We start from the raw sequence: 12,848 nt of genomic DNA on the forward strand, positions 1-12,848 counted from the left end.
GACCTCAGCCAAAGGGCTGACAAACATTAAAAAGGCCAACTATTTGATATTGGACTCGCACAGCCAGGGTTGTCCAAGTTTAAACTTGTTAGTGGTTTGTAGCGTGCTGCAGACATTAAAAAGGGCCATGTAGGTTCCATAAATCCCAGCTCTTAAGGCAATTGAGAACCAGCAGAAACTTTTTTATAGTAGAATCCGCATTCTTATCTAAAGGATCGTTTCCCTCTGCCATAGAGCCGCAGCCCACCAGGCTGGCCAACACGGAATCCACGTGGACATTATCAGGCAACATGGAGTCCATGTTTTCCAAAGGATATAACTTTGACATGAAGCGTGGAAAAATTATTTTATCAGGGTCCTTCCATTCCTGTTTACTCAGATCTAGCACAAACTGATGAATGTGCAAACCCAACTTGGAAGGCCTCTAAAATAGTCTCAGCAATGGGTCATCTGCCGCTCCTGGCCTCTCCACTGCTGCAAAGTTGACATTTCCCCAATATGGGCCAATAAATCCCAGACGTGGAAGGGGCATCATCTGATATGGAATTGTAAGAATCCTGGGCAGTTTCTGGATCCTTCTTCCCTTGCAGAGATGAGGAAGCACCTTTAGTAAAGGCCTCCAAATTCTGGAGATCAATCCTCTTCATCCTCTCCTCCTCATCCTCACTAGAACATCTAGAGTGCTTAGTTTGAGGAGAGCGTGAGGATGAAGCGCCTTCTCTTCTCTGCGTGTTGCCCATAATTGCCACAAATAAAACAAATTTTAAAAGTGATCCTCGCAGCACAAATGTAATCAATAACACAGCAAAAATGCCATGAAAATGAAGCTAGTGCTTATCTGCCGGATGTTAAAGATGCAGAAATGGTGCTCTTATTCCCTTGGAGCGGACATGAAAGCAAGTGGATGTGCGGACTACACCTGCCCTACTACGCATGTACTGCCAAAGCGCGTCGTCCAGCTGAAGCCACTCCCTCCGCTTGCTTGGACGCAGAGGGAGAATCTCCCAATATCTCTGATTTGTGGAGGAAGTAGTAAATTATCTGTTCCGAGGATTCTCTGCAGCCTTGGAATTCCATGCACAACACTAACCGATTTTTCTTCCTTTTCTTCTCTTCTCCTCCTTCTTCTTGTTTTTCGATATATTCTATAATTTGAAGTTCTTGTGCGAAAAGTAGTTTAGCCGAAACCACTTTTAAGAACTCAAATCACTTATGCAGCCCTCTACCAGAGGCAGTTCCAATGAATGCTTCTCCACTGTTGTAGAATTCTTCACAGAGGACTTATCACTCGTGCCACAGAGCGCAGGGTTTTCTGTTGCTGTAAAGGCCCTTACAGCATGAAACTGTGCACATTTAATTACAAGTTCAAGTGAAGGGGGACAACAATGAACAGCTCGCTTTGGGATTCTGCAGCAGCAAAGGAGATCTCAGGCTTCACACAGAGATGACATAAATATCACAAATAAATACATAAGTGGGTGTTCCTACCAACCCTTCAGTAACCTGGTCCTTACTCCATTAATCCCAGCCCCATCATGCAAATGTCATTCTCTCAGAAGCATCAAACGCGAGGACGGTGCCTTCTCAGAACACAAAAGTCAATCTCGAAGCCTAAATAAAAAAAAAGGTGGAGAAATAAGAAACCGACTTCGGTCACCAACTAAACAACAAAAATGGCCGAATCAGAAACCAAGTTCAGCATCACATCTTAGAAGCCAAATGCTAATAGGTCCAACCAAACAGGGGCAGAGCACTGCAGAAGATAGGACAGAGCAGGACTCTCTGGGAAGCAGGGTCAACAAGGGTACGGACAACAGTACAGGCAGCAGGACAGGAGAGGACTATCAGAGAATAAAACAGGAACACAGCATCAGAGCGGAACGAGGAAAGGCAAGGACTGACGGACGAGGACAGACGCTCAGAAAAGAAGAGAAGGAAAGAGGACAAGTGGGAAGATTACAAGAACAGGCTGGAAAAAGAACTGGGAGGTTTCACAAAAACACATGCAGAGGACATATGAAAGCACGCGGCAGAAAGGAGCAGCACGCAGGGTTTTATGTCACGACTAAGACTACCAGATGAACACACACCACAGAGCCACAACTTTTGAAATCCTTGGTTTCATTTTACAAATCATTGTATTTGGGCGTGCGAGATAAATATGGCCAGCAGAACTTAGCTAACCCTACAATGCAGAACGTGCTGATTTTGTTTACTGAAGGGTCAAGCATAGGAGATTGTTGACCAGTTGACCAGCAGTCATTTGGTCACCCTGCTCGTGAGCGTTCATTGTGTGATGTCTCACTTTGAAATCACTCTTCCTGTCCGCAGTGCCCGCCTCCACCCTGCGATGCCACTCCCACTCTCTGATAGCCCACCCATTCGAAGATGTCCCTCCCACCCTGCGATCCCTGTCATGTTATCCAACCATATGAAGCCCCTCCTCCACCCTGAAGAATTCAACACTCCTCGGCCAGCCTGGTTAGAAGCTTGTAACGCTTGCATGTCACTTGTTTCTGAAGCCCACACTCTACAGGCATCCAAGGTGTATTTCTGTCCTAAAAACGTGAGAGGGGGGAGATTGCCCTGTTCCCTTCTGGTCACTTCTTCCTACACCTTCTGGGGCTAGAAAAGTGCCCAGGAGAGGGACCCAGGAGCAGGAAGGAGTTCTAGTCCCAAAGGCAGCATGGAATCCTTAGGACAGGGAGGAACTGAGTTCCCGGTGGGACGCAGAGACGATTGAGGTCATGAGGGTAAAAAAGAAATGTCCCACTTGCAGTAAAAGTCCAAGAAGTAGAAGGCCAACTCCCATATCCCCCTAACACAGACTCTGAAAGATTCCCCCCTCAGCACCAGTCTCTGCTTCTTCTGCCCATACATGACACCAGGGCAGCGAGGAACAAAGCTGCCTTGTTACAGGCACAGAGCTACCTCCATTGTCTCGAATTAACAAATAAATATCATAACACAAAGTATTTATCATGTGGCATGCCTCATCAGTTCTTCCACTGCCTCATTGTCTTTGTATATGGGGGGAGCAGGGCTTTGACAGTACAGCCAATCAGAAAGCAGCAAAAAACCATTTGAAACCCTCATGCACCGTGACCGTTTTCAAATGAGAGCGCACAACAGTGGCATGAAATGCAGATCCAACCCAACGCCAAGCCTCGCGTGGTGGCACTTTTCACACAGGTGGACTCTGGGTCTGCACAGAGCTGTAGCATCCAGAAGTCTCAAGTTGCTTGCCCCAAATTTCAAGGGCACGTCCTTTAATCAGACCATGCTTATCTCCAACAGAAATGAAATTGGCCTGGCCAGGCGAGGGTCAACAACGAAAATTAGGGCAAGATGTTAGACTATGGACAGCTGCAAAGGAGCTCTCAGCAGGCAGGCCATTACTCATTGCAGAGTCTGAAGCTTTCTCAATTCTTCATGTCCCAAAGGTTCTTGTTCTCTTTTCTACTTTACTATGTCCCTCCTTTACCAGTCTCTCCCTGTCGTCACTCTTAGAAGGACAGCAGGAGACCGCTCTCCAGAGATGGAAGTTGCTGTTTCAAATTTCATCCAAACTAAGGTCGCGTCGCACTTACTCGTAGACTTAAACATCATTTTTGGATTAAGAAATTAACTACGAAAGAGAAACAGTTCTGTGAGAACCAAAACTATCATAGATTCCAATGGGTCGTTCAAGATTTGGCTGAGAAGTGGTTCTTTAGAAAGAGAGGCGCAGAGGGAGACCTGCAGGTTCCATGGAGAGGTCTCGTCTGCGCCCCCTCTTCCTTGGAAGGCCATTTTAAATCCAGACGTCTTGAGCAGGCTCAGAAGATGCAAGGCAGGACGTGCAACTACCTCCCCTTCATGAAGCCATCAAGCAGCCGGTCACCCTTCTCGGACATCCAGTAACCGGCCATTGCCGCCACAGCGCCGATAAAAATGGTGGTGAAGACCATGTCCCCTTTGGCGGCGAGCGTGGCCAAAGCACAAACGACCACACCAAAGAACATCTGCTGCAGCACGACTACCTCGTCATCTGTGATGTCATCAAAGAAGCCTTTGTCACTCGCATCTGGTAACCAATTGAGGGATAGAAAGAGACAGGAAATAGATATATGTCAGTCATAATCAAAACAAAGTCATCACCCACCCAACCCTGCCCCTCAGGAGTCTGAGCATTCTCAGGGAACACCCTTTGTGGATGAAACTTAACATAACTCTTGTCACAGAAATACACAACAATATGACGCACACGTTAGACTTATTGTTACAAACTGAATAATGCACTCAAAGGTACATTGCCAAGCCCATCTCCTCCACCTATATTTACCTTATGGAAAATTAATGCATTTATCATGTAATAAATATATGTATTTATTAATATTACACTGTGTTGGTCCTCAGACTGTAGTAATAGATATGTCACACTTTCCATTGGAAAAGCAGAATATTCAAAATAAATGTTGCCAGATTAGTTAAAATCATTGCAAAGGAGGATGGAGCATTCATATAGCATACTCGTGTTAAAACTGCCGAAAACTCGAGAACATCTGGCTCAACGATAGAACACCCGCCAACCACACAGCCCACAAAGACGCCATCCGCAACCATCACCACCTCATCAGGACCACCAAAAAAACCTAATTCAAAGACCGCCTCAACAACAACACACACAACAGCAAAGAGCTATTCAACATTGTGAAAGAACTCTCCACTCCCAGCTCCTGCACCAACGACATTCCACCTTCACAAGCCCTGTGCAACACCCTCGCTGCCTTCTTCCACCGCAAGATCACCGACATACACAACAGCTTCAATCCCCGGACGCACCCCATGGACCCCGCTACGACAAAGGCCCCGAGCTCCACCAACCACAATCCCCTGACCTCTTGGACCAACGTGAGCACCGAAGACGTAACTAAGACCATGAGCACCGTCCATTTAGGCTCCCTGTCTGACCCGCTCCCCCACCACATCGCCAACAAAGCCAACGGCCTCATCGCACCCCACCTGTGCAACATCATCAACCTCTCTTTCGAGACTGCCCCCTTCCCGAAGAGCTGGAAACACGCCGAGATCAACGTCCTCCTGAAGAAACCCAAGGCCGACCCAAGCGACCTCAAGAACATCCGGCCCATCTCCCTGCTTCCGTTCCTGGCAAAAGTCATGGAAAAGATCGTCAACACCCAGCTCACCTGCTACCTAGAAGACAACCGCATCCTGGACCCCTCCCAGTCAGGCTTCCGCAGCAACCACAGCACTGAGACCGCCCTCATTGCCGCCACCGATGACATCAGAATCCTACTCGACAACGGCGAGACAGCGGCCCTCATCCTCCTGGACCACTCGGCCCCCTTCGACACCGTCTGCCACCACACACTACGCACACGCCTCTACAACGCAGGAATCTGAGACAAGGCCCTGGACTGGACCAACTCCTTCCTCACCGACAGAACAAAGAGAGTCCTCCCCCCCCATTCCAATCCGGAACCACCAAAACCATCTACGGCATCCCCCAGGGATCCTTCCTTAGCCCAACTCTGTTCAACGTCTACATGGCCCCCCTCGCTCGCATCGCCAGAATACATGACCTCAGCAGGATCTCCTACGCCGACGACACCCAGCTAATACTCTCCCTCACCGCCAAATCCAACCTACACATGGGCATGAAGGCCGTCGCCAACTGGATGGAGGCAAGCCGACTCAAGCTGAACACGGACAAGACGGAGATCCTTATCCTCGGGCCCAACCCCTCAGCGTGGGACGACTCCTGGTGGCCCGCATCACTGGGAACCCCCCGGCACCAACCAACCACGCACACAACCTAGGGGTCATCCACGACTCCAAGCTCAGCATGACCAACCAAGTCAATGCGGTCTCCTCCTCCTGCTTCCACACCCTCCGTATGCTCCGCAAGATCTACAGATGGATCCCAACGGACAAACGGAAAACTGTCACACACGCCCTCGTCAGCAGTCGACTCGACTATGGAAACGCCCTCTATGCCGGAGCCCCGTCCAAACTCATCAACAGACTCCAAATCCAGAACGCCTCCGCACGCCTGATCCTCAATGTCCCACGCCAAGACCACATCACCCCGCACCTAAGAGGCCTGCACTGGTTCCCCGTCGACAAAAGAATAACATTCAAATTCATGATCCACGCACACAAGGCACTCCACAATACCGGCCCTGCCTACCTTAACGACAGACTCTCCTTCTACGTACAAAACAGGAAACTCCACTCCGCCGACCTGTCCCTGGCCACCATCCCTCGCAGTCACAGAACCACTTCCGGGGGCAGATCCTTCTCCCACCGCACCCTCCCTCTCATTTTACGTCAGACCACAGACCTCCCGGCCTTCAGAAGACTGCTCAAGACCTGGCTCTTCGACCACTAGCTGCAGCCCCTCCACACCCCCTCCACCCTCCTCCCCCAGCGCCTTGAAACCCTAGCGGGTAAGTAGTGCGCTCTACAAATTCTTGATTGATTGATTGATTGAAAACTGCAGCATGATGTTGTACTACGACCAACGATCTATATTATGGTAACACAGTAAAAAGATCCTTTTCATCGTACCAACAAAGGAATATACATTCAACTTGATTTCTTCCCTTCAAATGTACTGTGTGGTTTAATCTGGGAAAGTCATTTTTTGATTCTTTACTAACTTTGGTGCAGTTTGATGTATCTGCAAAAAGCTTTCAAAAAGGAGAGTTCACCTACTTTGGTTCCTTCTTGAAAAGTTTACCGCTTATCTGTCAAGCTGGAGCAAAGAAATGGGAGGGTCCCAAAATTGTTATTTCCCATGTTAATTCCCATAGCAAAGTTTGATCTCAGCTACATATCTGAATTACACCAAATATGTCAAAAAGTGAGAATTTACTCAGCGCCCGCTTTTTGTTATTTGGTGTAAATCTGTTCAGCAATTTCTGAGAAATTAGCATTTAAAAAGGTGCTCGGTGGGCATGAATAAGTTAACGGTGGTAAAAAGTTAGAAATATCTCGACTGTTGTACACTGTCAGCAGGGAATTGATTCAAAACAGCAGAGCGGGTTTGTCCCTGGAGTGGCCCAGGGCCCCAAGACACATTAAAAGCAATAGCGTAAGGCTGCCTTTTAAAACACAAACAGGAGAAGGAATACAAGGATTGTGAGGGGGGGTGGGGGGGGACAGACGAAAATCACTGCATAAGTATCCGTGGCTCGTGATAAGCTGGGATAGGGGCCCCTGAGAGGCTTTTGTAGCACTCTGAAAGAAAGGACGGGAGCACTATCAACAAGAGGAGATGCTTTCAGGGCTGCCAGGAGTGTAGCAGCCCCCACAGGGATGTTTAACGGTCACAGTAAGTCGCTCAGTGGTTGAGTTGATGACCCCAGGCTTATTGAGCGGTTTCTTTTGTACGAAGTGTCGGATCGCCTGTTGGCGGGGCCTAGGGCTGCATTTGCAGCAGAACAATAAAACATTGCATTGGAATGAAAATACTTTACTTGCAATAACATTTATCAGACATTGGCATATTTTGAAATAATCTATTGACATTTACAAAGATAACCGTGTGCCATTACCTGCCCTAATGAAGCTGGTATCACCCATAGCAGTTTTATTAGTGCAGCACTGGCTTATTGTGACACATTGCTTTAGTTCATGTTGTGATTCCCTGCCTAAGCCAATAGGCTGCCTTTTGATAACTATGCCCCATTATATTTTTCTAGTGGATGTGGGCGGGTTGTGCCTCCAAGTTTCAGGACCTGGCAGCCAACCACCTCCTGCACACTGCCAAAGGTCATGCCCCAAGGGGTCGGTGGAGGGTTGGCAGCAGGTTCCCCGAGGGGGTTGGGCGTATGCTCAACTTTGAATATGAGAAAATAAAAAACGTACTGAATTAAACAAAGGGCAAAGGGATATCTAATGAAGTATGGTATTCAGATCTTAGTTTACATTAAAAAAAAAATACAGAAAGTAACTAAAAAAAAATCAAGGGTTAAAGTGATGTTATAGTTATGCGTTGAAATGAGATAAGAACTAATGATTAAAGACTGAAAAACCATTGTAATTCCCCAATTATAGCTAAGTGATCTAACTATAACTTGTGCCTACTGCTATTCACATTACTCCATAAACCCGTACATCATGTGAAAATAGAAAGTGTTTAGTAAAAGGCCTGTATTCATATAGAGCCTAGAGTTACCGTCCGCACTTGCAAGTGCATAAAATGGAAACAGCATAATCCTTGGAGACAAGTGTAGCTGTCATATTGAAAGTTATATGGTGCACCGTTTACAAACCAGTAAAGTTTGGGGTGCAAGTGCTAGCCCTCATTGAGCAGGGTAAAGGCTGTGATGTGGGTTGCAGACGCATGCTTCAAAGAAGGGTGCGGCTTGAACAGGAAATTTGTGAGAAAGGCCAAAGCTTCTTCTGACAATAGATTGACCAAGAATAGATGTCAGAACATGTGACCGTGTTAAATAGTTGGAGTATAGTACTATAGACAAATTCTATGTAACAAGGACATTAATAAGGAGTGGATGTTTATTCCAAAGATGTTGAGGCACTGCAGATTGATGAATACAACAAATTGTAGGTGTGTCCCACCTAGAGGTGGTTCAACCCACACTGGGGTTGTTGTAAGCATGGCTCTAAGGTTGTATACCATTATGCTCATCTCAGGAATGTGCTTAGTATATTTTACCAAACTATGGAGAATTGTCCATAGAGCCTGGAATAAGCTGTCTTTTCAGTGACAAATGCATAATGTCAACCTCTCGTCTTAAAACTGCGGGTCATGTGAAGTCTTTAACAGGGCAGTTCCATTAAGGAGAACAGAAAATTGGCCTTGGGTGTAACATGCTGAATTACTTCAAGTCCATAAGCCCTATAGGATGCTGCCACAATGACAGGATGATATAATCACTGATGTCATTAGTGATGTAATGTGTGAAGTCATATGCAGGAAAATGGCAGGGGCGCAAGCTATTGTTAGCTCAGTAAACTAAAACTAAAACTGGTGAATTTTAAGGGCTTTTAACTATCCACTTGCTATTTTTAAACACTAACCATAATGTCAATTTTGCTTTTTTCAATGAATTTCCTTTTTTTGTATATAAACATAAGCTAACATTGTATTTCCATAGGTAACTAGAGTGCCACTTTAACTTTTTTTTTTTTCTGGAGTATTTCATTAAAATGTTTTTTAATCATATTTTCCCCTGACCATTTACCCAACCCCCTCAGACAAACAATAGACAAAGTCGTTGCGCAAATTCTGTAGCTGTTTATAGCAGGGATTTGGGGTTTGGCCTCTGACTAGGACCGGCGCACAACCCCACCCACAGCCAACCAATCTTATGCATACAGCTGAAGACCCTGCACTCGACCAGCTTCCTGCTGCACACTGCCTTCGACCAAGACCCGTGCCCTCGTGGACACCCAACCAATATTTTTTCATTTGTTTGCGGGTACTGTTGTACTTGCCATGTCAGTTTTACCCCCACAGTACAGTGCAACCATCCTTGACAAAGCTGGCGCGGTACAGCAGTGTCATGGGACTGTAGTCTGAGCCGCTCACAGGAGCACTGCAATACGTTATGATAGGGCCGCACTGGGGCCCATGGCAGTATAGCGGTAACCACCATGCAAAAAGTTTTGTTTAAAAAACTTTGGCAGCTGGGCTGTCTGTCTGGAACCACCCCACAAGTGCCTAGGGGTCAGGGTGTACCTACCCTGCCACCTTATATTATTTTGTACGAACAGCCACAACATTTTGTCCTCAGTTGTGGCCACCCAATCAGATCGCTTGATTCCCACATACAAAAAATGTCCAACTGAAGAAAAAGTTTCCTCAGCCAATTGAGAGGTCCTATTTTTTTTTATGGTGTGTTTGATACTGCGATGCTTTTATGGGACCAGCCGTCCAGATATGCCTTCCTTTTTAACCCCTTCATGACCACTCCAAGCACCTATTCAAATGCTAATTTCTCAAAAAAGGCTGAATGTATTTACACAAAATCGCAAAAAGCATGCTGGGTAAAGCAGCAACTTTCTGCCAAAATGAGTGCAATTGCCTTCAGCCAATTTTCTTCGTTCAGAAAGCAAAATTTGACATGGAAATTAACAAGTGAATTTAAAATTTAGTGACACATCCTTTTCTTGCCCCCAACTTGAAGGATTGGAGCAAAACATTCCACGGATAAGCCACGGCGAAGTAGCTTTTATTATTATTTTTTTTTTATTAGTATTTTGAGCAGATTTGCCAAACTGAACAAAAAAATGTCCTCCTATTGAAACTCTGAACTAACTATAAATACACAGAGGTGATCGCCAGTGTGTGAGTGAATGTGTGTGAGAATACGAGTGTGAGTATATGTGTGTGAGGTGCATATCTATAACAAGAGCGTAAAGGTTTCCAGGGACTCAGGAAGAACTTCTTTGGAGAAGGTGTCTAGAAGCTGTCAAGGCCAAGTACAGGTCTGAGGTTTTTCCTAGTGGACAAGGCAAAACATTATCAAATATTGCACATGGAAAGGTCAGACCCAGGCGAAAGGTTGACCAAACAGCACAAGGCGTTACCATGAAAAAGAGGCCTGTGTGGCTAATAAATACTTTGCAAAAGAGTGTATAGTCGTAATGGATGGAATAAGTCCAGTCTGCAGTGACACACGGGGTGTGTACAGCACAAGTCATACACTCACCATCAGGGTTGTCCTCCACGCACCCTCCATCCTTCCTGGAATAGCCCTTTTCACACGCACACTGGTAACCACCATCGGTGTTGATGCAGGTCTCGTGGTACCCCTTGCAGACGGGCTCTTCAGCAGCACACTCGTCGACATCTGAGCGGGCAAAGCAGAAAGGGGCACATGGTGAGAGGAGGCAACGTTCTTCTGGACTGCTGGAGGCATTGAATGTGCCCACAGTCACATGCCATGCTTACTACCCGGGTTTGGAACTCACCTCAGCACTAAGAACAACGCGAAAAGACAACTATAAAGAAGTTTGTCAAGAGAGTACACAAAACTGAGAGTCAATTCTAGCAGAATTTAGAGGACGGGATGGTCAGGAACATGAATGAAGTTGGGAGACTCAAGAAAAGGATGACCCAGAGACCCACAGTAGTGGCCACACCATAGGTTTCAATCAGGCTGGGTTCAAAAGTTTTTTAATTGACATTGAAACCCCAACACAATGTAAGTGGGCTCTATGCCACCTCGCCCAAGCCCCAAGATGATGATCAGTTACACTACAACACAAGTGAAGAAGTGCTACAGAGTTAGGCATGTTAGTTTATTGATTTAAATATTAATTGATGACATTTCGTTATTTTATCTGAGCAACACTTGAAACAAGTATGTATAGCAATCGAACGTACGATGAAAGGTGTTGTATGTTATACTCTAAAAAATAAAAAAATAACGATAAAAAAAGCCAGGACATAATCAAATAATATGTTTATGGATTCTGTAGAATGTAAGTGATGCCGTTTATTAGTATCTAGGCCCTTTGACTAGGAACCTTCAAACTAACAATTTGGGCCAGATTTACTAGCCTTCAACGCAACGCATTATAGCGAGGCAACTCGCTGCGTTGCGTGAAAGGGAGAGTGCAGAAACGCTCCATATCTACTAAGATATGAGACACATCTGCTCTCGCAAAGCACTGGCGCACATCGACAGCCTAGCGCCAACGCAGGCAAAGGTGCCTGCATTACAAGGAGAATGGTTTCTGAGCAGGAAGGCACACCTTCCTGCACAAACCAATCTCTCGAGGCATTTTCCTCTCTCTGTGTGTGCTGCAGATTGCAGCACACACAGAAAGAGGAAATAAAGAGAAAAAGAAGATTTTTCTTCTCGTTACCACATCCTCTGGAGGCGTAGCGATTTAATGCAATCCCAGGTTTAGAAACCTGTGTAACTCTGGGATTGTGAGAAATTCATGGGGGAATGCATGGGAATGCCCATGTCCCACCCATGGAACACCTCTCAGAATTAAATGCAATGCAGTGCGAGCCGCTGGGTTACATTTTCTTTACAAAGCCACGCAACGTGGCGCAAATTGCTCCTTGCTTGGCTTTGTAAATATCTACTAGCATTTTACGTCATGGATGCGCCACAAAAGTGGTGCAACCATGACACAAAATGCTAGCAAATCTAGCCCCCTGGTGTGTGAAGTAAACTAAAGCAAAAAAATGTGCTTAAATGTTAAACAAAGTTAAGACACTAAGCAGGATTACCTCTTCAGAGCACAAGCGTTGGGTTTGATTAAACTGTGTTTTAATGCAAAGCCCATATCTTGCTGAACTGTATGTTTGTTTATTGTTGACTTCAAATGATACTTGGGGCCAGTCAATGACATTTTGTAAACAAAATTCAGTGATGAAATTTGAAAACATATCAGCACCGTATCAATACAATTCACCAGTGCCAGTTCCGGTACGTGATCGACAAAATTAATTTCTTTAAAACACAATAATATTAATGACTCAAAATCAGTCTTTCTGTGGAAACCAGTTTGTGTAAAAGTTTTTAAAAAGCTTTGTCACAAGCCCATGCAAGAGTTTACAAACAAATTATGCAAAAAGCGTAAACTCTGAAACTAGTAAAGAAATTAGTGGTTAATTTTAGGGTCGGAAGGAGATTCTTGTTTATGAAGTGTCTGCAATCATAGAGCCATTCCAAGAAGGTGGGATGATTCCAACCATGCGGACATTGGTGAACCTGCATTAGCAAAGCCTTTAGGCGTTGTGTTGGCTGCTAGACTGTTACCTTTGTCAACACTTGTTTTGTGTTGTCATGGTTTATGCATGGTTATTGTTGTGGAAGCTGCCTGGTGCACCTCAATCAAAAAAAATAAATAAA

At 45.6% G+C, this 12,848-nt stretch overlaps 1 protein-coding gene across 1 annotated transcript in view; it reads right to left on the minus strand.

Moving 5' to 3' along the window:
- Positions 1 to 2,104: 2,104 nt before the first annotated feature.
- Positions 2,105 to 12,848, minus strand: part of CRELD1 (CRELD disulfide isomerase 1) — a 73,914-nt gene continuing 63,170 nt past the window's right edge. The window contains exons 10-11 of the mRNA XM_086939370.1: positions 10,686 to 10,826; positions 2,105 to 4,066 (exon numbers count right to left, since the gene is read on the minus strand). Of these exons, the coding sequence (XP_086795496.1) occupies positions 3,846 to 4,066; positions 10,686 to 10,826 (362 nt within the window). The 3' untranslated portion in view covers positions 2,105 to 3,845. The remainder of the gene's footprint in view (positions 4,067 to 10,685; positions 10,827 to 12,848) is intronic.

The sequence above is a fragment of the Lissotriton vulgaris genome, chromosome 9, assembly GCF_964263255.1.
Source record: "Lissotriton vulgaris chromosome 9, aLisVul1.2, whole genome shotgun sequence".
In the NCBI taxonomy this organism is placed as follows: domain Eukaryota; kingdom Metazoa; phylum Chordata; class Amphibia; order Caudata; family Salamandridae; genus Lissotriton; species Lissotriton vulgaris.